Genomic DNA, 27,696 nt, shown 5'->3' on the forward strand with positions numbered 1-27,696 from the left:
ACTTGCCTAGAAGGTTTGTGGATGCCCCATTCCTGGAAGTGTACAAGGCTGGGTTGGATGCCTTGAGCAACATAATCTAGTGGATGACATCCCTGCCCAAGGCAAGAGAGTTGGAACGGGGTGATCTTTAAGATATCTTCCAACACAAACTGCTCTATGCTTCTATATTTGTATTTCATTGCTGCAAGCAGACTACCTCCTCCGCATTTTTCTCTTTAGTCATAGAAGTATTTTCTATTCTTTTCCAGGGTGTCACTTTAACAGCAGCTATTGGAGGTGCCGACATGCCTGTAGTTATTACTGTCCTGAACAGTTATTCTGGATGGGCTTTGTGTGCTGAGGGCTTTCTACTGAACAACAACTTGCTGACCATTGTTGGTGCACTCATTGGCTCCTCTGGGGCCATACTCTCTTACATCATGTGTGTGGTAAGAAGTCAACAGAAACTCTGCTTGTTTGCTGATTAATGAAAAACCTTATTCAACATGTTTTCTAGGAAGATAAGCCACTACATCTCAAACTGTTAGGGCTTTACAAACTAGAAAATTCTTGATTGAAACTGTTGGACTAGATTTCAGTGGTCTTTCTTTCGTTTAGAGAGACGCATAACTCAAAACTGATGACAGCCTTTGTATTTACTTGGGCATTGAGGATTTGAATCTGGGCTTAAACAAGTATGATTACTTGTGCTCAACTGTTTTTTTCTCTTCATATACCTCTGCAGTTCTGTTAAATTTAAGATAAATACTTAGTATCTCCTGTAGTGTACAGTGTGTTCCTTTAAAAAGCTGTTTGATTAGACAGTAATTTACAGTTTGTTTTTTGGAGTGCACAAAGTGTGCTACTTTCTTCATAGCAGCTACTTTGAAGTACCACGGGGTGGCAGCAGGCTTGCAGGAGTTCACTGCTGTGCCAGTGTCTATGTCAGCAAACTTGAACTTCAACTCTGTGTGTAAATCATATTGCGTTATTAGTAATGACCTCCTTTTCTCTGCAACATTTGTATAGAATCTTGTTTTCAAAGATGTAAAGGTAGTGATTTAAAAAAACTGTTTACAGTGCAACAGCTGCCAAACTCATGATTCTCTGTTGTGTAATCCTGTTTTACTTCTGCTCCTGTGTTCTTGTATGATCGCTGTTGCTGTTCTCCTGTCTGATGTTTCCCTATGGTTAGCGCTGGCCATCATCATTTACTTCATCTCAGCTGATAAATAGTGTTGTTAACAAGTTAGGAATGTTTAGTATCATTAGTTTTCATCTTTCTTGAGGAGCAATTTCAGAGAAGTTTGAAAAGGCATTTTTGTTCAGCTTCTTGAAGGTGAGCTCAAATGAACAAGTCCAGGTATAAATGTCAAAGAATCTTGTTCTTTCTTGAACGTTTTCTGTCTGCTTATCAAAAAGAAATGAGATTTTGTGGCTTGTATTTCTTTGTATACATTCAGGATTTTAGTCCATATCAGTAGAGAGATGACGCTTATTGGTAACACAGGTATGAAAACTATGTCCTTTAAAAATCGAATTCCTGCGAAATCTTAGTGAAAATATGAATTGTTTGATATGTATTTACCAGTAGGCAGAGTCTATCTATACCTTCATTTTTCTTTTACCATCTGCTTACTTTTAAAATTTATTTTGTTGCTAGCCCTTCTTAGCACTCACAAGAGACTTTTGAAATACTTGCAGAGTTGGTTGGAGGAATCCAGATAAATAGGAAGTCTGGAGGAGTAGTTAGCAAAATAGTTATGCAGTGACAGAGTATCTTTCCTCTAAATATTTCTCAGGAATATTTCAGGAAGTTTAGCTTTTGAGGTAGTATTCTAAAAATCTTAAGCTGCTTTATATAAGCTTAGACAATTAAAGTTCATCAACCAGTAAAATGAAAATTATTTTGTATAATTTCTGCACTTGGTGGCCCAGCATTTTTCATTTCTGCTTTACTTCCTTTAATGGAAATTATTTCTTTTAAAAGCATTGTTACTATCAGGGGTTTCAGTATCATTGTCTTGAAGCTGCATTTCAAGAGAAAAAAATGCTCAAGGGTTCCAGCAAACTCTGCTTTAGGTGTTGCAAGCTGTGCTAATGAAGCAGCAGTTTTTCCCTCCCTTTTTTGTTCTTTTTTCCCACTCCCACACCCTTTAATATGACTTCCATCAAAACCAGTATATTTATTGAAACTTATCTAGTACAAGTGAGAAGTTATTTGTGGAAACATCTTAATGGCTGAAACCTTATTTTTACAACAATGTCGGTTACTTCTTGCGATGAAACTGTAGTTTAGTCATACAAAGTCTGTCCAGCTAATCTCTTAAAACTTCAGCTGATAAAATTGGCCAGTATGTATTCCGATAACCACTGAGTTTTTACACTCATATCTGCTTGATTTTCCACCTATCCTTCTTTTGTACCTATTAATAATAATGGCCAGTCTTCACGAGCGAAGATCCGGGGAAGGTCTTTACACCTTCCAGCCTGCGCATTGGATTTTTTAGGTGAGACACAGTGTGCGTGGAACTGAGCCCACCCTTTAATCCTAAGGTTCATCTGCCAGGGCCAAGCGAGCTTGGACGGTGGCAGCGAGGTCCTCAGGACGTAGGTGGGTTGCCTTTACAGGGTTAACGAGCTCCATCTGCCCAGGGAGTGTCCCTGACCGGGAATCGAACCCGGGCCTCGGAGGTGACAGCGCCACGCCCTTACCGCTAGACCAGCAGGGGCTCCTGTACCTATTAGTAGGCTGAGTTAAGGACAAAGAATTTCACTTTAGATAGCAAAGGCCTATACTGTTCACTCATCCTGTGAGTTGTGACTCTTAAAATACCAACGCATCTTGTTCAGAACAGTTGGTTGTATTAGGATATCCTTCTCCCTCGTTTTTCCCCATAGGAAATACTTGATGATTGCAACTGTAGCGTTAGAATCACTATGCTCAGGGATGGGGAAGAAGCTTGAGGTTGAAGAGTAACCATTAACTGGGAGAATGAAACAGAGTAAGAGAAGGGACAAACAGTGTTAGTCTTATAAATTGTGGGCTGGCCCATCACCTGTGCTACCTGCGTAGTTTCTGTGGGCACAGTGGAAGCACTTGGAGTTCTTCGGGATCAGGTGTTTGGTCTTCCCTGGACTATAAGCTCCTGGCCATTGTCCCCTTGTATGCACAACACAGAAGACTTTTTGCTGGTTGGTGGATTATCATTGAGTGGTGAAGCCTGAACTTTATACCTCTATATTTGTGGTCTGTGGTGGTAAAGAAGATGAAAGAGGCTATAGAAGATTTTTCACACTGTCCCGGTGCTGAGCAGGTTTTAGCTGGTTAATTGTTGCTTGATAAGGCTTTGGCTCTTCTACACCATCCACTTTTTTTTTCCCAGACTTCTCTCTTGGAAGGGAGGTTGTCTTGGCTCTTTGTGGTAGAGGTGCTTCAATCTCATGCCTGCTTTTAGTGGCTTCTCAGATTTCTAATAATACTTACCTTTTTTTTTCTCCTTTGGCCTGGTCTGACTATTGTCCTTTGATTTAGATATGTGTATAAAGTGCTTTGCTTCTTGTTTGTGGAACATCTGAAGAGGGTATTCTTCTGTCTAGGCTATCTTACCTGACACTTAACTGCTATGATATACTACATAGTCTGGTTTGTTTGGTATTTCAGTATTGTGATATGGGTTAAAGACAGTGTGTTCTTAGAGGACAGGAGCTACTGTGTACTGCAGACAGTAGAGAGAAGCTGATTTCACTGCAATTTTGTGCTTCCCTTACAGTATCTGAAACAGTGATGACTTATCAGGACAAACAAAAGTTCTGTTGTCTTCATTGTACTTATTTGCTAGATCATGAATTTCAAAGAATGGCATATCTTCTCAGGCCATGGCAAAAACCCTGTGGAATTGCATGATATGAAATGTCAGTGGAGAATGGACAGCTGGAAGCGTATTTTGTGTGGGTGGTTTCTCCCACACATCTGTATCTCTCCAGATCCATTCCTAAATTTTGTTGTGGTTTCTCAGCTAGTAGAGAAGATGTATGACACATATGCAGTTAAAGAAGCAATTTATCCTGTTCCTTTCCTGCTTCTAAAGTTTTGTTTACTGCAATTACAAGTTCTACCTATTTCCAGTTATTGACAGATATTGCTTTGGGACCACACTCACAAGGAGACATGCCAGTGAAAGCGTTTAGCCAGTGGCTTTTCTGGCTATGTGTCTAATGGAGACAGATTTTCAGGATGTGTTCTTCTTTTAAAGCTCCTAGTTAAAATCTTTTGTTTCCCTTTGGTGCTCAGCCAGTAAGTAATGGCCCCCTTCAGTTCATGAAAAATTGACTAGTTTTGTGTGGCTTCTTAGCTGCTTTGTGTTCTTTTCTGTCTTGTCACTGTAAGAGTTTTGCTTCTGTAGTACCTGTAGCAGCTTTGTGGTTTCCATGCTGTCATTACCAGTTCTGTGCTCACATGTTGAATAGGTCAATAGCTGTAGAAAATATCTTGCAAAAATTACATCTGTGTGTATATATATGCATGTAAAACATTTTTTAAAATTCTGTCAAGCATGCTTTCTTTTATAGCCCTCTGTTTTCAACACAAAAAAAGACTAATATTTGCTTTTTGTTCTCTGCCTTGGGGAAATGCTGGTGCTTTCTAGTTACATGTGTAATGTAATGTGTTAGAAGCTGATGTTTGGTTATTGCCGTGTTAAAATGTTATAAGGAGCATGTTTTAAGAAGTTTTGAGATATAAGGAGGCAAAACCAGCAGATAAAGACTATTGTCAAGAAGTCTTTAATATTTTCAGAAAACTTTTTTCAGAAGTTTTCTTTGTGGACTCTCACTGTTAACTTTTGCATTTTATCTTTATCTGATCAAAACCCTCTTGTCTTTCAGGCTATGAACCGTTCTCTTGCAAATGTGATTCTTGGGGGCTATGGCACTGCATCAACAGCTGGAGGGAAGCCCATGGAAATTACTGGAACCCATACAGAAATCAATGTGGACAATGCAATTGAAATGATAAAAGAAGCCAATAGTATTATTATTACTCCAGGTAAGACATTCTTGACTCACAAGATGTTCAGATGTATTATGAAGAAAAAGGCCCCAACCAAACAAAACCCCAAAACAAACAAAAAAACTGTAGCCTACAGTGCCAGCATGGCAGCAACGTGTCAAATGTTGACTGAGTCCATGCGATTTGTTTTCGTTCCCAGTTCAGTTATCATTTTTCTATGCAGAGATGTATACCACTTCATTTTCCTTTATGTGTATTTCTTCAAACTCTGTCCTTTTTATTTGCATTTTAAATTCTTCAGAACAAAGAGTCTTGTAAATTAAGCTTGCACCACAACAGCTGTACACGAAATTAATTGTGAGTTTCCAAGCACTACCACAGTACCAGTGGTTCCAGTATATCTGTCTGTTAAGTTGCTGAAAAGATTTTGTTTACAGTTTTTCATGTACTTGCTTAATTCTGCATGGTTATATGAAAAAAAAAAAGCAATAAACTCATTTAAAACTTAGTTAATGTAAATACTATAATTAAAGTTAAAAAAAAAGACCTGGGAATCAAAACCCTGAATTGTCTGAAACGATTATGTTGACTGTAGGCTCATACTGTTCAGTAGCACACTCCCTGAATGGAGAGCTCAGGTAGGGAATAGCTCAAGATTTCTTTTTCTTCAACTGAATGGCATGACTGCTATGTTAAATTTATTTTAGCATTGGAATGTGAAGAAAGCTAAAATACAAAGTCATCTTTTATTTTGCTTCAGTTTAACTAAAAACATGAGTGAGGTAGTGTTTTAATTTGGGAAGTTACCTCTGTTTTCAGTAAAGCTTGCAGTCATCCTCAAGGAGTTTACCTCTTTTCTCCTGTGGTCAAACCTTGAGGACACCAATAATAATTTATACTCTTTGTATTTCTCTGGATATAGTTCTTCTGATGAATTAGTTCAGACAGACTTAAAAGACAAACCAATATCCAGTACTAGATTTGAGTTATGCAAATTCAAAATTATCTTGAGGACAGTGGTTGTGAAGTAACGTAATAGTGCCACTCTACCAATTTTTCAGAATACCTGTCTGAAACAACCTTTTCTGAAAGAGAAAGGAACATGTATTTTTGTGAAGCTGTAGTTGGACTGGCCAAATCACTTCACTGTGAGTGGTCAGGAGATCAAAAAAGAGATGAATTACAGTGGCCATGCTGTGAATGTATGAGAATCTGATGTGTGTGTGTATTTTTAAAAATTTATTTTTAGTTTTAACAGCTTCTGTTTGTGTGGAAGAGACTCATTGTCTGCAACTAGTCTTTCTACACTGAAACAGAAAAATAGCTTAAGATTTCGAAATTCTTTCAGGTTATGGTTTGTGTGCAGCAAAAGCTCAGTACCCAATAGCTGATCTGGTGAAGATGTTGAGAGAACAAGGGAAAAATGTCAGGTAAGTACTTTCCTTGATGACAAGTATTACAGTGTTTTGTTTCAGTTTGGTTTTTCTTTTCATTCCATTAAAATCCCCTACAAGTAAGTCTTAGTTTTGATTTAATATTTCTTTTAGCATTGACAGAGGCACAGAATAGTTTAAGTTAGAGATCTCTGGGGATTTTCTGGTTCAGCTAGCCTCCTTGCTCAAACCAGGGTCAACTGGAGCAGGTTGCTTAGAGGCTTGTCCAACTGGGTTTTGGACATCTAGTCTCCAGAGATGGAGACTTGTCAATCTCTTAAAATGTTCAGTCATCCTTATAGTAAAATAAATTTTTCCCATATTTCAATTTGCAACTGTTGCCTTTTGTCCATTCACCGGATACCACTGAGAAGAAACTGGCTCTGCCCTTCATCAATATTTATACAGTGATAAGATTCCCCTGAGTCTTCTCTTGTCCCAGTTTTCAGCCTCTCCTCCTGTGGCAGGTACTCCTAGCCATTGAGCAACTTAGATCTACACTTATGGGATTCCCATAAAATTTTGCTACTGCAAGCAAGGCTGGTAGAGTTTTGAATGTTGGATAGAAGGATTATTGGAGTGCATGACATCAGTCCCATGAATTTATTCTGCTGGAGTAGTGCTCTAAAAGCAGAGGTAATTCTTAGATTGCCAGTATTAGCCTCAAGTCCTTTCCTCCTTCATTTTTCTGGTAGACCTTATAGATACTGAAAGTACTGGAAAGCAAACAAAATGCCTCCCCTGCTGATTGTTTGAAATTTTGCTTGGTTTTTTATTATAATAACTTAATATTTTAAAATCAGTCAAGGCTCAGTTTTCATTTCAAACAAGATATTTGGGCAGATGCTGGTTAGTCAGACTTATTCTCTGATTTCCATGTGTTTATTTCAATTAGATGGTGACTTCCATTTGGAATCAGTACTCTACTAGTGTTTTTTGCTTTTGTTTTCCTTATTCTACTACTTTTTGAACCTTATTGAAAAGTTGCATGTAAGCTTTTGCAGTGTGTTATGGCATCTATTATGATGGATAGGAGCAGAATTAAAGGGTTTTGCAGCAATTACTTGTTAGTGTTTAGCCAGCATGTTGCAATTCTGCATATAAAATTGCTTTATAGATGTGTTTGTTCATGGATACATGAGAAGTGAGGGGGTGTGGTGGTGTATTTTCTTCTTGGAGCAGTTCTCTTCACACCTTGTTTTTCTCCATGTTAGTGAAAGCTCTGTGTGTGTCCAGATTGCCTTAAAAAATTTGAAGACTCCTTGTTGTGCAACAAGAAAACCCTTTCGTGGCTAATGTGATGACTGTATTGTATACTTTTGTCTTTATTTCAGTGCTTCTCTGGGGGAGAGCTTTTTTTTTCACCAACCTTGATGAAAAAAAACAATATTGTTTTTTCCTTTTATGTTGGCTTTGCAGGGGAGAAAGGTGAATGAGTCCTTGAAATAAATGGCTTATACTTGAAATGAGTCAATTTCAGGAGGGGATCACTGCAGTGGTTACCTAGTATTTTAATGAAATAAATCTGTATTTACAGTTTGTGGTAATTCAAGCCTTTCATCACTTTACTGAGCTCCCACGGTGTTCATTGAGTGCAGCTGTTGTCCTCTGGTTTCAGTAGGCCTGGAGTGCCTCGGGACCCTAAACCACTCACCGTCCAGATGTAGTGACACCCTCACACATATGCTGTGGAGAGGTGCCAGCATGGACATAGGATTGCATCAGTCTGTAATGCCCATCGTGTGCCAAGAAAAACTGCGACTGTCATATGGTCTGGTTTTTTTGCTTCATGGCTCACCAGTGATCCAGAGGAGCTGATGTTTTCATTTGCTCTGCCTATAGCCATAACATTCTCGGTGAACACAGATTATATAACATGATACATAACCTTTGACTAGGGTTTAAATTTAGAAATACAGGAGAGTTTTTGGAAACTTTAGACTGTTTTAGTTACTCAGTTGCATAGCTAACATCATTGCTCACTTTGAGATGGTCTTGCTGCAGATCACATCTTTAATGCATTAGTCTAGTCACACAGAAAGCTAGATATTACTGAGGCTGGAGTATAGCTTTACCCTGTTATGGAGGGATAAAACAACAAAACTTCTTATAGGCTAAATCCTGTAGCCCCCAGAATCTATTTGCCTTGGAGAGGAAATAGCTGTTCTACAACTGCTGTTGTATTTTTGCAGTGTCAGAACTAAATAAATTGCTGAAAGCTCTCACTTTACCAAAGTTTGTCAGCCACATGTTGTGATGTTTGTAGGAACCTAGCTGTGGAATTCTGATTTTTTTCTATACAATAGAATTATATTCTATAGTAATTTTACATCTAGATACATAATTACACTCTAAAACTCTATACATTCTCATATGTGTGTGGGTTATTGATGTCCACATCAAGTTATCTGTCCTACCTTTTGCCACAGTATGACATTCTTAAGATATTTTCTATCAATGTGTTTTGTTTTTCTGCACAATTAGAAGTTCTTGATGAGAAAAACGCATTTTAAGATGAAAGCACTCTTAAAATTGTGGTTTTTATAGACTTTCAAAATAATTTCATAGTAAATAAGTTGATTTTCTGGTAATTCATAGTGGAGAGAGATGCACATTACCTCTTTAACAGCCTTTCAAAATAGTTGCTAATAAATTAGTGTTTTCGTTTGGTTTTCTTTTAACCTACTTTTTGTAGGTGGATATCTTGAAGGACTTGAATTTCCATTTTCTGATGCTGGAGAATCTAATTACTTTTAAGCATATGGAAACGAGTTTTTTATGTTTTTGAAAACATGGTAGTGCTGATTCAGTGTTGTACCTGCATTTTTTGATCTTTTTTTTTCCCTGTTGATATCTCAGAGGCTGAGCTCTAATCAAATGTGTTCAGAGCTCTGTTTTTCCCCCCCTCCATTGTTCTAATTTCTTGGAAATAATAGAATATGTGAATGGGTGTCAGTTACACATTTATCTACAAATTAATAAATAAAACTGGTTAACTACAACTGTTTAATTTTATCAGTTTATAGTTATGATTCTTTGTGGCTCTAAAGAGACACAAAGTGTCTACATGTGTTTCAGTTCTTGGTTAGCTTGCTATGAGCAAGTTAGCTGGGTGGGTTCTGAATTATTAATGCTGAAAAAGAAGGGCCAGATGGAGTCCAACAGATCTGTTAGCTCCAGTGCCTTATTGGTGTAGTTAGAATTAGAAAACCTTGCTGCGCCTGATCCGCTTCTGCAAGGATGCAGCTGTAGCTGTGTGCTCCTGTAGGTGTGCCATTGCTTCCACAGGGGTCAATTCAGCTCTGGGTGACCTCACTAGGTCCGTGTGTGATATTTTGTGGAAGCAGGCTCTATTTTTTTCCCTGTAGTTGGGTTCTTGGGAGGGTTACTGCACAGAACTAAGGTCCATTTGGATCTTGCCCCTGCTGTGATAAACCATAGTGATTGGAAATAGGGAGCCAGTATCAGAGCCCTGTTTAAGTGTGCTTAATTTAGCTAATCTAACTCAGTTTAAATTTAACTGGTCTGATTGATTTTGAGACGTGTTGCCTCAGGCATGAAACCAGGTCTAGGCTAGCTAGGCTAGCTCTGTGTGTTGATGCTAGTGATCCACAGAGTTATCTGTAAGGTGTGATGAACATTACACTGTGATACTTGGCAGTCATGCTACACTGCAATTATTATTATGGCAGGATTCAACCTGTGGAATATCTGAATGATGCACTTCTCTGTTCATCTAGCTTTTTGGGGTTTTTCCCCCTCTTGTTACCTAGAATAACAGATTATTGTTTGTACTGGAAACAGAGGTGTCTAAATAAAGTGAATGAGACATTAGGAACAGTAGGTGAGGCAGAGAATCCTTGGGCAAATACAGCATCTGAAGTGTTGAGTAAGCTAAATTAGACACCAGCCAGATGTTACATTGCTCTGTCCAGCTTTGTCATAATGACAGAAATCCTATCTTTACGTGGATGAAGCGATCTTGAAACCCTTCTGTATTGGGTTAGGTGCTGCTCTTGTGAGGTCTTGTGTGAGGTCTTTCAGGATTGATTACAGGAATGTTATCTAGCCAGTTGTAATAAAGATGGATACTGACTTTATGAGCTGTATAAAAAGTAATTTCTGTTCTGAGATTTTTCAGTAATTTTTTATGGTATAGTTGTCTTTTTTAAGACAACTATATTGTTGCTACTATTACTAACTTCATACACCTTCCCCCACCTTCAGTCGCTTCTACCCACCCCCTGCTCCAGTTTAAGTGCTTTCTGTGCTAAAAGTGCTGTTCTAGATGCAATGTGTATGTCAGGAGTTTTAGATGTTAGGTCTAAATTTGAAAGAAAATGTTGCATTTTTTGTATTACAAGAAAAGCTCAAAATACTAACTCATTTTTCATCGTGCTGTGTTGTCCTTAAAAAATTAAGAAGTGTCCAGTAGAGGCTGATTAAAAAAGCTGAGTATCCTTGCCTCATGCTGTTCACCTATTAAGTCAGAGTAGCAAGAAGATGTGCACTTACTTCAGTATCACAATTGGTGGTGATGATAAACAAACCCCACATTATATTGTCAGGGTGAAAAGAAAAAATTCCTGGTGAATTCTGTGCTTCATTGAAGTTCCAGAATAATATTTCAAGTTAAACACATCATGATTGTGAATATGTGTTGTGGGTTAAGATTTCTGCTTGATTTATAAAGAAACCAGCCAACTTACAGGAGTTCCTACATAACTGATACTAAAAGAATATCAAAGAAACTTGGCAATTTTTCACTTCAAAGCATTTTTACCATAAAACATGCCTCTCTTTTAAAATAATTTCCATGTTGAATTTTTGAATATGAATGAGGTTCATATTTTGAACATCTGGGAGAGCATATGTAACAAAATGTTCCCGCTGTAATGCACACAGCTTTGAAGAACTGATGCTGTTGTGAATCAGGAGCAGCTTTTATTAGACACGTTGTGATCTGTCAAGGATTTTAGGTGTCTGTTTTCCATGGTTACCTGAATTCTGCTTTGTATTGGGCAGGCTGATTTCACTCCAGAAATGTGTAGATGTTACCTTTTGACATAATGAAAGCCGCAGAGAAGCATGTATTTTTTCATTATTCTTTCTGACATTCTTGCGTATCCAATAACAAGTAGTACTGGCAGGCTACTGTCATATTTGGTTAACAGGCTCTTAGAAGCAGACTTCTGGGAGTCACTTCAATATTTGTCCAAAAAAGCTTTTGTATGAACAACTTTCTCAGACTTTCTGAATACGCAGTATGTGGTTTCAAGCAGAGTCTGTCAGAAGTCTTTAACTACTGATGTTTCGTGCCATAACTCTTCCTGAATGAAGATAATTTGTCCCTTTCTTTTCTTCTTTCCTTGCCTCTTGCCAGGAATGGTGAAGTCAAAGGTGAAATTTATTCTCTTGGCAGCTTAAATTTTTAGCTTTCCAACCCTTGAAATAAGATTGTATGTGTATATAGTATTTAATAGAAACCTCACAAGTATTTTGTTTTGTGTATTGCCAAAGCAGCTTTGGTCACAAAGGCACTCAAATAATTTTATTAGACACAAAAGAGAATTTTGTTGGAAAATCTATTTTCACTGCCAGAGGAGTGATGAGTTTTCTCAAGGGTACTTCAGAATAAGAGTTCTCCTACTGTATTGTAAGTGATTGAATTTGGTGTACTTAAGGTCTATCTGCAGTACTACACATGGCTTGTATTACTGAGTCAGTGATGTGAAACGTAAGCTGTTAGTATTTTGTCCTACTTGCTCTCCTTTTTCTGATTCTAGGTATTACCCTTTGCAACAGGTTCCCAAATGTTTACTAGCTGAATACAATCTATTGGCTTTCTTTCTTTAAAAGCATTCCTTTTAAAGCCAGCTTTTATCCTGCTGTTTGGTATAGAGCTTAAAGTTGAGTATATCTAGTACTATGTGTATTAATCATGTGTCCTTAATTTTATTGCTGGAGTTCCAGTTGTCTCATTCTTGTATTGTCTTAATGTCATCTTAATAATGGAGCTCTCAGTTGCCCTTTTAAGGATGTATTTGTACAGTGTTAAATTCACAAATGATCTGTGTTGATTGGACTGTGACTTGTGGTCCATCAGTGATGTTATCCATTTCCATCACAGTAGAGTTGAAAATAGAAATGTATGACAATCTATCTGTCATGGCAAGTTGATTTATCAGTCTTTCTCTTTTTTCTGAAGAAGTCTGAAGTCCTTTTATTTCATTCCTGACTTACTTGGATTTCTGCTCAGAAATTTCTATTCTAAAATCCAAGAATTCAGTAATCCAATTTACTCTTGACTATTTTCCTTCTCTTCCAAAGGACATGTAGGCTTCTTCAGTGAACATTTATCTTCAGCCCCCTACAACATTTGTCTGAGGCATTTCTGGTGTGTTTGAAGTCAGCATACCTCTGGTGATATCTCCAGAGCTAGAAAGACAGAAAGTGCACAGGACAGTAGGCATGGATTTGCCTTGCTTATAAGGGCCAGTAGATGACCAGAAGAGTACAATCTGCCAACACTAAATAGATTTACTTCTAACCAAATACGGCTTTGATAGTTGCAGCTAAATCGGTTTAGCATCTTCATTCTGTCTTTTTCCAGGTTTTTACCCTTACAAGAACGGTATGCATGCCTGAGCATGCCGGGCTGCCACCATGTTGTCTGTCTGAAGTTTTATTAACTTATAAGCAACGTCTTTATCTAAGTTGTTTTTGAGCTGTTCTGGAAACATTTTTTAAGTGGTTGTACTAAAAGTTGTAGTTTCTTAGCTCTCCACCTTCTCACTCCCCCTCCTTTTTTTTTTCTGTTTTCTTTTTCTCCTAAGGTCAATCATGAGAAGAAAGTGGCATGTTAACCTAATTCAGCAAACCATTGTCTTGTGCTTGCTGATTTTTGTGTTGGATTGGTGTGCTAGACTTAATAACACTTAGTTAATAATTATAACTTAATAATAACTTATAATAAATAACTTAATACAAAATACATACTCTAGAGACACCTGAGTCAATAAAGTCATTTGCCAAGGGCATTTCTAGGAGAGGATTTGCTTCAGAAAGGCAGCATGGCCTTTTGCCTTTTTTTGAGAAGAGTGTTACACTATGGTGATTTTATTTAGTCTGCAGTGATGTAAGGGATCTACAAACCATATTAATGTGCGTGGCAGTTTTGCAGCTAAAAGGCTTATTTGTAAAAGTCCAAAAATATCTGTCAGAGTTTTTAAATATGGTACTGCTTGAAAATGGAACTGTTAAGGTTTAACCATTTTATTTTATTTTATTAATTCACATGTGTGCTCATATATAAGAACTTCTCAGCCTTGTAGGTCACAGGTGACAGTTTTACTGTATAAAACAGAGTGGTCTGTGTTTATTAACAGAGTTGGACTTTCTTCCCTTTTAGGTTTGGTATTCACCCTGTGGCTGGCCGTATGCCAGGTCAGCTGAATGTACTACTAGCAGAGGCTGGTGTTCCCTATGATATTGTACTGGAAATGGATGAGATCAATGAAGACTTCCCAGGTTAGACATAAGTTTCCATTAGATTGGAGGATGTATTTGATTTTGGTTTTGCATTGCACAAGGATTTTTAAAAATAGAAGATCTCAGTCAGGCCATTCAGTTTCACTTTGTGCCTCTTGCAATAGCACTGTAGAGGACAAGAGGTCTATCTGTTTTTTTTGTGAGGAGGGTGCATTTTGTTTTTTAGTTGCTTGTAGATGTGAAGTAAATGACAAATGCTGGGTTCTTTATTATCTCTGTTACTGCTCATATATCTGTAGAGGAAAACTGTTGCTGCTTCTTTAGGTCAGGTGTTATGGGTGACTTGACCTTCTCATATCTTGCGAACCTCTTTAGCATTGTACTGGCAACCTCTTGGTTTTTTACATCTTTTTTTTAAAAATCAGAATGTTGCTGGTAAAAGGTTTTTCAGAGGAATATTCAAAGGAAAAACCAGGCACCAAAAATTTGAAAGTGACAATATGATGTGTGTATACAAACACATTTAAATATTAACAGATTTAAGTTTTTGTGTGGCCCGGTGGTCTAAGGAGCCCCTTGGAATTGGATTGTGGATGCTTCCAGTTTGCTGGAGGTAGCTGGAGCACACTTGAACTCTCACATATAATTTACCTGATAAGTTTATAAAATGCTTGTATGAATAATTCCTCATAAATTTTTGTAGAATACTTAACCATTATGGGTTCTTCTGCCTGTAAAGATCAGAACTGATGCAAAAATGTGCATCAGCCTCTGTGCTCAGATTTCAGATAATTTTTCATCAGTATTATTTTCTTTGTCTTGCTGCAGAAACTGACTTGGTCCTTGTAATTGGTGCAAATGATACAGTTAATTCAGCAGCTCAGGAAGATCCGAACTCTATCATAGCTGGAATGCCGGTTCTTGAGGTCTGGAAGTCCAAGCAGGTGAGATTAAGAGAGTTGTGTTAGGCCCTACATTAGGTAGCATAGTTTTAAAAACATGGTGGATAAGCTGAAAAGATTCTCCCACTGTTCTGGTTTCCATAAAAAGCTTTTCTCTGAGTTGTCCAGCAAAACAGTCTGTGCTTTGCACGTGCGATGCGCTGCTCATGATTTTATAATCATCATCAAGTGCTTTAGCAAGACTAATGACAACTGCAATAGAAAAGACTAATGAAAGTGCTTCTACTAGAGTATGTCATTAGAATAAATAATGTCCTGCTCACCTGCAGCCCTGAAGCATTTCTATACAAATATCTGCTTTTTTAGGTTTATTGGAAATTTGATGGACAACTTTAATATTGAGGTGGAAATCCAAGAATGAATAATATGCTTAAATAACAAATAATAATTAAAAAACAACCCCTCCAAAAAAATAACCCAGACAATCCAAACAAAAAACCAAAACTGTGAGTGGCTGAGTTGAGTAGAGAGTTTAGTCTGTCCACGTTGAACTGACAAGTTTAGTTGCCTTAACAGTTTTGTTCTTTGAAAGCAATGTCATCTGATCCAAAGTACATAGACTTGTGTTTCTTTGATGTGAAATCTTTAATATCTTGTTCTGAACCCAGCTGTAGCCTCAGTTCTTCTGTAAGTCAGCCATAGACGCATATATTTATCAAGAGTGTGTGTAGTTGTGTGTTGCATTTTGAGAAATAAACATGAATGTAGTTAAAGTTGGTAGAGCTTTACAGTTTCTGTGCTGAAGGTGCCATGGCTAACATGTTTTTGGATAGCAGTTTGTCTGCTATATTAAAATCAGAAATACAGCTTATAGCAGTGAGCATCTGGTTTTGGCCAGGCATGCCTATTCCTCTTTCTTTGTTTGTGGAAATTGATTTTATGTGGTCTTTGTTTGAGGGAGGATGGTGGTTGTTTTTTGCTGTTTCAAATGTGAGCTCTTTATGTGCAGGTCATTGTAATGAAGAGATCTCTGGGAGTTGGTTATGCAGCAGTAGACAATCCGATCTTCTACAAACCCAATACTGCCATGTTGCTGGGAGATGCCAAGAAGACTTGTGATGCCCTGCAAGCGAAAGTCAGGGAATCGTATCAAAGCTAAATACTGATTTGTATTCTGTTTGTGTTTGCGACTACGCCTTTGTCACAGAGGTTATGGAAAACGAGGTAGAAGAATCTCTCATTGTTTTAAGGCAGCTGGCTTTTAGAGAAGACTGCATTGACTCCTAGGAGATGTAGTTTGGTCAGGGGATATAAACTTTTATAAAAAACATGGGCAGATTAGCCCTTCAAACTAAATCTTCAGTGAGGCAATGCACTAAAAAATGAAAATGTGCTTTTTAAGGTTAACATTTTGCTGTTGTAAGAAGGAACTAATAACTCAGTCATCTTTTAAGTAGTTACTGACTTCCTCCTTCTAAGTGTCTGTACTTCTGTCATGGAAATTCACTAAAAAATACTGTGCCAGAACTGTATTCAGTCGTATCGTCAAAGTGGTATTTTGGCTGGTATGGAAAAAACAACTGTTGATTTCATCAAAACTTAAAAATAAATTTCAAACAGATGCAAGCAGAAGTAAATCCTTGCATATCCCTTCAAACTCAGGACATTCTATGATTCTATGATATAGATGCTTACAAGATTTGAAATTCTAAGCATTATGCTCTTTTGGGGATTGTATGGATGCTGTGAATCAGGAACATTGTAGGAAAGTTACTTTTCTTTAAAATACGGTTCCACTTTTTTTATGGTGCACACTTACGTTAAATGAAACACAGGATTTCAGGCACTTGCCAAGTAGTTTTCAAGTCTGACACGGAAATGTACTTTTACTAGTACTGCTTGACTATTTTAAGCAGCTGCTCAATTCTCCATCTTTTCCAGTTGTTGCCTTTTTAAGTGTCTGAGAAAAAAATACGGTCCAGTTCTGCACAGACAGAACATCTTGCATACCTGATCTGTTCACAGAATTCGGACCACAGTGTTTCAGTTTGTTCACTTAGACTTTTAATTGTATTTACTACTTCAAAATTTAGTTACGCTTTCTCAATTAACGTTTTTGTAGTGCTGGGAAAAACACTTTTGAACTCTCTCTTTCTACTCTGCCATTGTGAGACCCCACCTGGAGTGCTGTGTTGAGCAGCTGGGTGCCCAGAACAAGAACGATGCTGACCTGTTGGTGCAGGTCCAGAGGAGAGACACTAAGTTGATCACAGGGCCCGAGCACCTCTCCTATGAAGACAGACTGAGAGGGCTGGGGTTGTTCAACCTGGAGAAGAGAAGGCTCTGGGGAAACCTTAGATCACTTTCCAGTACCTAAAAAGAGGCCCATAAGAAAAATGAAGAGGGACTTTTCACAAGGGCTGGTCGTGGTAGGACAAGGGGGGAATGGCTGCACACTAAAAGAGAGTAAGTTTAGATTAGGTTTTAGGAAGAAATTCTTCACTGTGAGGCTGGTGAGGGACTGGAAAAGATTGCCCAGAGAAGTTGTCAACTCCCCATTCCTGGAAGTGTTCAAGGCCAGGCTGCTGGGCAATCTGATCTAGTGGAAGTTTCCCTGCCCATGACAGGAAGTTTAGAACTAGGTGATCTTTAAGGTCCCTTCCAACCCAACCCATTTAAGATGCTGGAGCTTACTGTATTTTTTTCTAGATAAATAAGCTATTGTTTGGACGGCACAGAAACACAATAAACTTAAAATACAATGTATTTGATTATTCTCACTAATTAAAAGCACTGCTAAATTCCCAGTAGAAGTCCAGCAAAGTTAAATTATGACATAGATTGCTGTTTTGTTTTTATTATATTAAGTATACTTGAGTGAAACTCAAATATTTACCTAATAAATTGAATTTGTCATATTTCCATAATGTTTTCCTAATGATGTAGCAACTGTCCATGGTGATGAAGGCTAAATAGAACTAGCTGTGCTTGCGCTAGAAAGCATTCATATCCGGGGAAGCCAAACTGTTATAGAGTAAGTCTTGAAATTAATCCATCTTGCTTGATAGAACAAACATTTTTTTCATTACACATTGCGTAGAGACCTCATATAAAATACTGTATTTCTTCTTGGCTACCTCTGTTTTTATGTGAAGATCACTTAAAACACAGACTTTGAATAGGTAATGCATTAAGAAATGTAGCAATATACAAAAGATCTACTCTTTTTGCAGATCTCTTTTATATAATTTGACATAAAATTGTCATGCAAGCATTAATATGTTGTATACTGCAGGAAAAGACTTGTAATTTTTATTTAAAACATTGTGGCAGCTATATTTGAATGTAACACCTATGGCCTCTTGATTTCATTGTGTTCAACTTTTCCTTCATGTCTGGAAAAACTAGGGAAGTGGGAGAAGAAAGACAAGGAAATAATCCTGTCTCTCTCTCTCACTCACAACTAAGAAATCAAAAAAAGGGAGATTTGAAGGGATCTAAAATCCTAAAGCATTCATTTTTGTCATGTTGAGATATCTAACTGCAGTATGCATCATGTCTCTGATTATGGGTAGCTAATAAAAGACTTAGCTTTTCTTTAAAAAATAGCGAATAACAAGGGAGGGAGAACAGTTTCCTTTGTATTTGCTATACATGCTATTTCCCATGCTGTTTCCTTGGATCAGAAGTACCAAGTGTTACCTTTAAAATGTGCTTTACCATGGAACACCAGGTAATTTTTGAAGTGCTAATAAAAAGTCAGTTATTTTTCTCTGTTGATCACTGCCTCTGTTCTCTCCTGTTGTGTTTCCTGAACAGATAACTATCTGAAAACAGCTCCAGTTTGATCAGATTGCTATAGGCTTTGATTTGAACATCTTGGTGGAGATGTCACAGCCTCACTGTCATTGCAGTGTTTGATTCTTCCAATTGGGAACAGATTATTTTTTTTTAACTGCAATTAGAATTTCCGTTTTAATTTTAATTAGAATTTCCTCTGCTGAAACTACCTGCAACCTTGGGAGACCATTTTGCCCAGTTATTTCAGTCTTCATCAGCATTTCATACTCTTTTACAGGCTGATGTGCTCCAAAGTCAGTGCAAACATCTCAGCTACCCCATCTCTTGAATACCTTAATTGTGCAATCATCCAGACTATTCCTCCTGCAAGACTCACTTGGTGTTCCTGTCTTAAACCGCTCTGAACATCAGAGATGGATGAAAGGGAGGGAGATGGAGGATGTGTGTGGGGAGGCTGCACCAAAAACAGAACTAAAACCAACTACTTTTGTTGTCCTACCTTTCTTGAGCCAGTGACTCAAAAGCAGAAATTTAAATTTGTAAAATATGCTATTTCCAGCAAATGTGCTTCTTACTTTCTATCCTCAGAAGTACAAAGTTTGTTTTTGCACTGTTAAATTTGCTTTGAAATTTTTTGTTAGTAGGGGAATTTTACTGAGTACAAAATTATAAGGTTTCAACTATGTGATCTACCAGTCTGTCAGTCTGTTTCTCAAACTCTTTAGTCTATGATATGGTTTCTGAAATTCCAATCTAATGAGTCATATGTATCCTGCTATGTTGGTTTCATGCAATAAGCATGTGATTAATTCTGGTTCATTCAAATAGAAAATTTGGGGGCTGAACCTACTTCTGTATTTTAGTTTGAATAAAAAACCTGACTTCTGGAGTTTTATCCACTTGCTAAGTTTTGAGTTCTATTGCAGAGCAGTCTTGGAGCACATAAACTTGGATGCTTTTTAGGCCAAGTTAGAAGGTGCGTTAGACCCACAAACAAGCATTCAGTCCATATGACCAAATTAGAGGTCATACACTCAAACATGCAGGAGTGGATTTCATATCCTCTTCAGAGTGCCTTGTTTGCTAAATTTGTTTCTGCTGTGCCAAAATAGTTGCTGGGGTAGTCTTCCAGATCTACAGTGCATGAGAGAGAATGAGAGCATTGAGCCTTCTATCATAAGGCTCAATTATTTGTGGTAAGTAAACTTAACACCTAAATTCAAAGAAACCCACCAAATCAGAAGAGTGTTTTACACCACTAGCATACATATACTTTTTTGTAAGCTTTCAAATTCTGCAGGTAAACTTTACCAGAAGTAATTGGGATAGTGGGAGATCTGGGCCCTCTGCACCTGAGCAGTGCAGTTCAAATATGCGTTTTGTAGGACTTGCAACGAGTATTGTTCCATCAATATTGAAAAATAAATAAATTACTAAAGATAGTAGCTTGCGTAATGCAGCTGCTCTGTAGCTGCCCAGAGGGTGTATTACATTACTGTTTTAGGCTAATGCGATACATGGTACTTCCTGAAAGGAAGATATGTACTTAGACATTTTCATAAATGGGCTTAGTAATATTCAAAACTCCCAAGTTCTCGAAAGGAGCAGCAAAAACAATCCTAAAACATTAATTGAAGGTATTACTGGAGAAATCAAGGGACTAGTTTATAGCCCTTATATCATCCTCATAACTTATAAGGAAAGAGCTTTTTCTCCAGTTGCAAAGGTAGTGAGGATTGTTAGCTAATGAGGAGACAGTGAACAGAAAAAAGTGTTAGAGAAAATGCAGTTATTCTGCTTTCTTTATTTCAGTTTTGCCTGGAGACAGATTTTCCCTGAGAATGAGGGGGATTGTATCCTTTGACAGAACACATGCATAGGTAGTTTGTGTTCTTCCCTTAATGACAGTTCACGAGTTTTATTTTTCCCTGTATACTAGAGGACTGCATGTAGCCCAGTACATCACTGTGACACCTGGCACTCTAGAGTCCAATTTTCATCACAGCGTGCATAAATTATATATTAATAACCATTTTTGCACACTTGTTAGAGAAATGGCTTTCTGAATTCTACATTACTGATTTTTAAATTCACACCTCTTGGCACTTTTTTGAACTCTGTAGACTTCTGCAAAGCAGTTCCAATTTGACGAGGATATAGAAAATAGCTGTCAAACCTTATTTAGCAACTGCAGCTCTTTTTAGAATATTATGTGAACGAGGTACAAAATATGTCTGTTACTCGTTTTGATAATAGGGTCAAAGTGGGTCAGACAAGGGGGGAAGGAAATCATGTGTCAGAGAGTTAAAATAGTCATGCTGCAGAGATCAGACCCATACCTCACATGTAAGTGTGGCTTTAAAAATAATGTTATACCTGATGGAGTTCTGTTAGATGTGCTGAGTATGACATTTACTAAGTGTGATGTTTTGCAATTAGATGTGAGACTGGGAAAAGGCCCTGTGTGTATCCTGACCTTCTTTTCCTGCCCTCACTTGACAAAACCCATAAAACTGGCCATTATCCAGCCATTTCCCCATTAAAGGAAGGAAGCAACAAAGGAACTGGAGGACAGAAGGGCTAAAGGGGCTTTGCACTCAGTAAGAAGTGTCTTCTGAAAGAAGATTGAGGTTGAACTCTAGCACAGCATGAAATTAAGTTATTCTATTACATGGTCAGTCTAACCTATAATTTAAAAAATCCCTAGCAGAATGGAAACTAACAACTAGTGAACATAAAAAGCTCAAGCAGATGTTAAAGCTGTCTCATGCAGTAATAACTAGCAGTTGCCTATTCCCCCTATTAAAATATTACAGATGTGGTAGGAAAAACCATTGGATTTTCTGATTTTACACTCTCAGAATCTCCTTGTTACAGGCCATGGTACAACAAACTTCAGTTTTCAAGAGTTTGATGGTGGATTTGTTAATGTTTGGACACAAAACAGGAAGCTGTCTCTAATTTGTAGGCACATCAACCATCCTTATTTTTCATCAGCATTTTGTCCCCAAACATATCCACTGAATGTTAATCTAGTGAACCACATAATTTGAAGTGATTGAATTATATTTGAATTTTTAAAATGGAAAAGTGTAACCAACAAATGCAATGTGCTATAATTTTCATGTTGTATTCCTGATGGGACACTGACTTATTTTTTTAAGTTTTCAGAGATATCATAAACCACACTTTATACCTGGTCTGTTTGATCTGCGAAAAATGTCAAGTTTTTCCGTGGAACTGCTGAACTTCGGTTGTAGACCTCAGAACCATTTCTTTTTCTGCAGGGCAGTGTAGAAAGAAGCATCTGTTGCCTTTTTACCTACTTGTTCCTTTTTTGTATTGTGTGAAATTATTATGGCATTTGGTATTTAAATGCTAACTCTTACTGAGGGATCTAATTTCTGTTGTCCACCTTAGGAACTAGTCACCTTAGCATGTTTTTTGTGGAATTTATCTTACAGGAAAAGAGAGGGAGCTTTCCATGTCTGCTGGACCAACCATTTTGGTTGGTTCTAAAATGTTACTCTCCTGCTCTAACGTTTATTTTCAAACACAAATCTGTCTCATTTGTCTCTACTGTGAGGGTGGTGAGACACTGGAACAGGTTGCCCAGAGAAGTTGTGGATCCCCCCTCTCTGAAAGTGCTCAAGGCCACGCTGAATTGGGCTTTGAGCAACCTGGTCCAGTGGAAGGTGTCTCTGCCCATTGCAGGGAGTTAGAATTAGGTGATCTTTAAGGTCCCTTCTAACCCAAACCATTCTATGGTTCATTTGTTCTTTAAGTTAGTTGTAAATCCCTTATGTTCATTAGATATCTGAACAGAATGAATATGGCCTGAACGGGAGATGATACGAGTGAGAAACTTCAGCTTTAGTGTGGAAACATACCCTAGTCTGTTGTGTTATTTGGGGATTACCATAATCTTCATATTAGACACATGTTGCAATTTCTCAGATTTATTAAAATTATTTTTATTAAAAGGTTAAGCAAAACAATGTTGGGATGAAGCTGAGGTGACAGTGAAGACCAAAATACAGTTTGAAGAGCTCAGTGTAATAAGCAATGTAACACTGGACGTAAAAAGACTTGCTTTGGTTGTCCTGCAGATGTGCTGGATTGGCCTCCCTAATGACTTGCAGTGTGTCCCTCTGAATAAGGAGACATCTGAAATTTTATGTCTTTTGTTGAGAATGACATGAGACATGAGAAATGAGAAAATTTTCAAGAGTGGGTGAGTTTGACTTTTGTAACAATCAATTCTCTTTCACTCTATTCAGGCATCAGCTCTGTGGCTTTGGGCTGAACAGTTAAATCTTAATGTTTGGAGGGGTGTGATACCCTTCCCTCTCAGAATGGCTTATAAACAGCAACCATTTTTTAAATAAAGTAAGTAGTAGCCTTAGCAACACATTGTTTCTGTGCAAACATTCTTCTCAAAATAATTGCCCTCAAAATCATCAGCTCTTAAAAAGAGAAGAAAGCTGGATCTTTTGACAACCAGAACCTGGAACACATGTAGTCTACAGACTGCTCCCGTGTTGCTCTTGTGTTTGTAGAGTGGTATTTCGACCATTAGATCTTCATAAACATGTAGCAAAACCTTCCACAAATAAGGTAATTTCTCCAAATAACTGTAAAAACATTTTAGCCTACCTGTCTCTTTAATTTAGAGTAAGTTCTAGTATTTGGAAGGCATGTATTTGAGAGGATGTTTTGTTTTGTTAGGGTTGTTCCAGCAGGCAATGCCTTTTTTTTTTTTGTTTGTATGGTTTTTTTTAACTCAAAAAAGCATGTTGGTGAGGTGCAAAAGTTAGTATTTGAACCATGGTTTTCCACCAGTATCTTTTTTAATCTGTCTTCAGAATATACTGATTTGACTCTCATCCAGATTTACCTAACATATTACAAAGTTGGGACAGGGAAGTAGCTCAGGTTTTGATTAGTTTTACATAAGGTTTACCAAACCTGAAGACTTTTTTCAGAAAATACTGAAGCATTCTACCAGAGTTTACATTCATTAATATTTTTCCTGTTGTAAGCAGAGTTAGTATCAACTACCTTTTGTCTACTTATCTTCAAAGTTTGCTTCCCTCATGGATTTTACTTTTAAGAATAGTAATTGCCCTGGGAATTATTCTGATGGTCTTGCACTATAACTTTTAATGGGTTCTTTTTGTGGGTGAAAATTAGTTGTCTGCATTTTTATTGGAGGAGATGGCCATAGTTTATAGGAATGGAAATGTGGAAAAGAATTATCATGCTTTGCAAACAATTAAATTGTGTTGAATACGAATATAATAGGAAGGGAACAGAGACAAATAGAAGTTGGGTATCTAAAGCATCTTTTTTCCCCAAAAAATTTTAGTGTTTATGTATTAAAGTTTCAACAAAGTAAAGAGACACAAGAATATAATTTATCTATCCTGCATCTGATGCTGTATCCAAAAATTTCTGTGCTCGTAATAAGAATTATTTGTGATTTATTACAGTATTCAGAAGCTGTCAAAATGAAGGCATTTAAGAAATGTAAATGTTGAGATTTTTATCTTTGAAACATGAAATTAATGTTTTCTGATTAAAGCATAGATAAACCATTGTCCCCTTACTGGATTGTATTTCTTGTGTAGGAGATATGTTCGTGAGGCCCAAAATAAGGGATGGTTGAAAAGAAAGGCCCTTCATAACAGGTAAGGTTTGATAGTCTGAGAAGGAGAGTCCCAGTGTGCCTCATGACTGTCCTATGATGGGAGTACCGCTTTACTAGAGGACGTACGATCTTTGTCTCCCCAGTGACGGTGTAAGTGTTCAGGATGTGGAACGTGAGTTTCCACAAAATAAGACGACCTTTTAAGGTTAATGTTTTTGCCATTGTTTATTAAAATCCTGTAGAAATAAATGCTGTTGAGGTCTAAACAATGGAGGTAAAACTCCGTCTGTATGTGTGTTCGGGTATGTAAATATGAGTTGTCAAAATGTAGGTTTCAGCTGATACGTATCTCTACAAACACATTTTGCTCAAATATCTAAGCTTTTTCATATGCTGCTGCCTGGTTGCATATTTTTGAAGGGATTTTTAAACCTTTTTCCAAAAATCTCAAAGTTAGGGCTCTTTGGCTTAGCTTCTATTCCCATTAGCACTGAGAAATAACCTCGTGCCGAATGTGTAATGGAGCAGCTATGACATTGTCTTCTGAAAAAGATCTTTGCTTCTTGGTGGGTTGGTTGTTGCTATTGTTTGGTGGTCTGTTGTCATAACGGACTAAAAATGAAAGGGAGAGTTGACATCCTTTGTTAGGCAACTGCTGTAGTTGGGAGAAGAATAGACACATTTTTTCAGACCTCATTTTATTCTTCTAGTCAGAAATGGCCTTGTAACTTAGCTTTGAAGTGTGTGTTAGCTTGAAATATTGTCTAGTCCTTCTCCCAGCTATATTGTTAGGTCTTGCATTATTTCTTCTTACAAAACTTGCTTTACATGGTATGTCGGGCAAACCGGTACCTTGTAAAATTTCCTATTGCTGTGGGATCTAAAATTATTAAATATTAAATCTATCTAGTGTGGTTTTTTCTGGCATTTATTCTTAAATGACTGCCTATTTTCCTTTTTCTCTAGCAGCAATGTTTGTTAATCTTATTTTGAATCCTAAAGTCTTCAAAACTCTTAGATAAGAATTTAAAATGGAATGCATGTTTCTATTAACACAGAAAAAATCAATATTACTGTAAGTAAGCAACAGCAAATAATATCTGCGTGCATGGTAAATAGGTATAGAGGATACTTCAAGGCAGAAAAAAAGGGCAACATTTTTAAATACTATATAGGGTTTTCTGGCCTTTGGTGTCTTGCAGACAAAGACAAAGATATCAAAGTTAACTAAAATACTTCAGTCTCTTGCAAAATTACATAGCTTGTAGCATTCTCTCATTACTTAACTGGATCATTGAGTCTAACCATAAACCTAACATTGTCAAGTCCACCACTAATCCATGTCCCTAAGTACCATGTATAGTAGTTTTCATGTCAGAAATGGTCAGTGACTGCCTTTTGATGGGACCTGAGATGTTTTCAGTGCTGTGTCCTTTTTTGGTGCCTTCTGCTGGTAAGAACAACAGCAAGGTCTAACAAATCCCTGATGCTGTGACTGGGCCTTATGCTTATGACTGTCATAGGAGATCTCATTTTCTTGATATTGTTCCAGAGTGTCTGAGTTGAAGACCTGCCCATCCCTGTCTCCCATGGTGTATAAATTCTGCCCATGTGATATAATTGTGAGTAGTGTTGTTCAGCAAAAACAGATGAATGAGATTATTTCCTAGGTCTTTATGTAACTGTCTATTTTGAGATAGTTACCATGCAAATGGTTGATTTTTGAGCTCATAAAAATGAGGTTGAATGTAGTTTATAAGTATGAAAATACACAATATTATCCAGGAAAAATGCCTAATGCTGCTTCTGCATTCCTGTCTTCCTTTGTTCCAGAGTCTTGCTGGGATTTTTCAGAAACTGTTCAATTCAGCTGTTCAACTGTGCTTTTTGAGAGTATTCTATGCAGCACTTTGAGAACTGATGTATATCACAGACAGGTAGGAAATTGCATTTTGCTTTTTTGAAGATTAACTGCAACATAAATGTCCTTGCCATCAAATTCCACTGCAAACCCAAAGATCAAAAGCCTCACTTAAGTGTGATCTGGGCTTCCTCTCTGCCTCCCCAATTCTTGTATCCATCTCCCATGTGATTTTTTTTAAGTGAGTGTCCTGAGGAAGTTCTCCTCATACAGAAAAACTTTATGACTTACTTTGGGCCCTTGGAGTAAACAGGGAGTAGAACAAGGAAAGGAGAAAGATTGGATGCTGGAGCACCTGGCTTGGAAGTTGAGCGGTAATTGAGTGTATTGGCCACTGGATGTCACTTGTTCCACATAAATACATCTAAGAAGTTATTCTGGCAGCAGAGACAATAGTTTGCCTGTCTGTTGTGAACATGGAAATGGTGCCTGGGGGAGCACGGGCAGCAGAATTTTTCTTTCTCTGTCTCGTTCTTTTTCACCTGAAAGTCAAGAGATCTTAATTTGAAGTGATGTCTTGTTACCTTCTAGCAGACTTTTGCTTATGTTACTGTATAAGTCTTCTCAACTGGGGTTTGGATGCTGGCTTTTCCTATACTGTGGAACCATGAGGCAGCCATCAGGATGGTTCTGTTTCTACCACTACCATGCTGGTCACCATCCCCTTTGTAGCATTAACATCATCTTGCACTATGAGTTGAGTCAACTGAAACATGGTTATCACAAGTGCTTTTGGTCTTCTGTGCATAGGTAGGTTTACCTTAAAGATGAATATGTGGGTGTAGAGAAAGATACAACAAAGCTGGAAAAAGTAACGGTGCAGAAAAAAAGCGCAGAAAAAAAGAGAGAGAAAAGATAGAAAGGAGCAAAACCCAATAGGTAATATTCTTTTCTTGAGGTAGTAGTGACCATTCACTGCAGAATATCTAGCTAAGGAAATTCACATCTTGGAAAAAAATGTGTAGGCAATGTCAACCAGTCAAATATTAACTATTCTGCTCTGTATGGGCTTATGTAGTTACACTTGATCTGGTCATGTGCTGTGCAAACAGAATTGTGCCTGTATGTACAGCCTGTCTATTTCACCAGTCCTAATGGTAGCATCTTTCTGGCGGCATTATCAAAAGGCTGGAATAAAAGGGTGAGGGGCCTTCTCCTGGCTGATCCACAGAGAACTGTGATAAGTCTTTTTCACTTAGGTGTCAATGCACATGCAGGTGGCTCTCAGCCGGAGCACAGTGTCCCATCATTTCTTTTCCTGGATAAGTTTTCATCTTTCCAGTAAGTACATAAAATAAGAATATATAAATAATGTTCTAAATATATTAGCCAAATGTAATATAAACACATGTAAAATAAATATAAAAGATAGAGATTGCATAATATAAGCTGTATATATATATATATATGTATGTATGTATGTATGTATGTATGTATGTATATATAATGCCTCATAGTGAGTGAGTTATACCAATACAGACTTTCTGTAGTGTCAGAATGTTATTTTC

The 27,696-nt window shown here is 37.5% G+C and overlaps 2 protein-coding genes and 1 long non-coding RNA gene across 5 annotated transcripts in view; 2 read left to right on the top strand and 1 right to left on the bottom strand.

Annotated features, from left to right (window-relative positions):
* NNT (nicotinamide nucleotide transhydrogenase) overlaps positions 1-18,596 on the top strand; it is a 42,759-nt gene extending 24,163 nt beyond the window's left edge. For all 3 annotated transcript variants that reach the window (XM_050329496.1, XM_050329497.1, XM_050329498.1), the window contains 6 exons: positions 249-428; positions 4,867-5,026; positions 6,339-6,420; positions 13,835-13,953; positions 14,743-14,858; positions 15,826-18,596. In XM_050329496.1, the coding sequence (XP_050185453.1) occupies positions 249-428; positions 4,867-5,026; positions 6,339-6,420; positions 13,835-13,953; positions 14,743-14,858; positions 15,826-15,975 (807 nt within the window). In that variant the 3' untranslated portion in view covers positions 15,976-18,596. The remainder of the gene's footprint in view (positions 1-248; positions 429-4,866; positions 5,027-6,338; positions 6,421-13,834; positions 13,954-14,742; positions 14,859-15,825) is intronic.
* FGF10 (fibroblast growth factor 10) overlaps positions 1-27,696 on the bottom strand; it is a 255,163-nt gene that overhangs the window by 19,146 nt on the left and 208,321 nt on the right. The gene's annotated exons all lie outside the window — the stretch shown is intronic.
* On the top strand, positions 21,824-27,469 carry LOC126647357 (uncharacterized). The gene is made up of 3 exons (XR_007630575.1): positions 21,824-24,307; positions 26,101-26,204; positions 27,388-27,469. It is a non-coding gene; the product is annotated as an uncharacterized LOC126647357 (long non-coding RNA).

The sequence above is a fragment of the Myiozetetes cayanensis genome, unplaced genomic scaffold (genome assembly GCF_022539395.1).
Source record: "Myiozetetes cayanensis isolate MyiCay16 unplaced genomic scaffold, myiCay2020 scf4, whole genome shotgun sequence".
NCBI classification, from domain to species: Eukaryota; Metazoa; Chordata; class Aves; order Passeriformes; family Tyrannidae; genus Myiozetetes; species Myiozetetes cayanensis.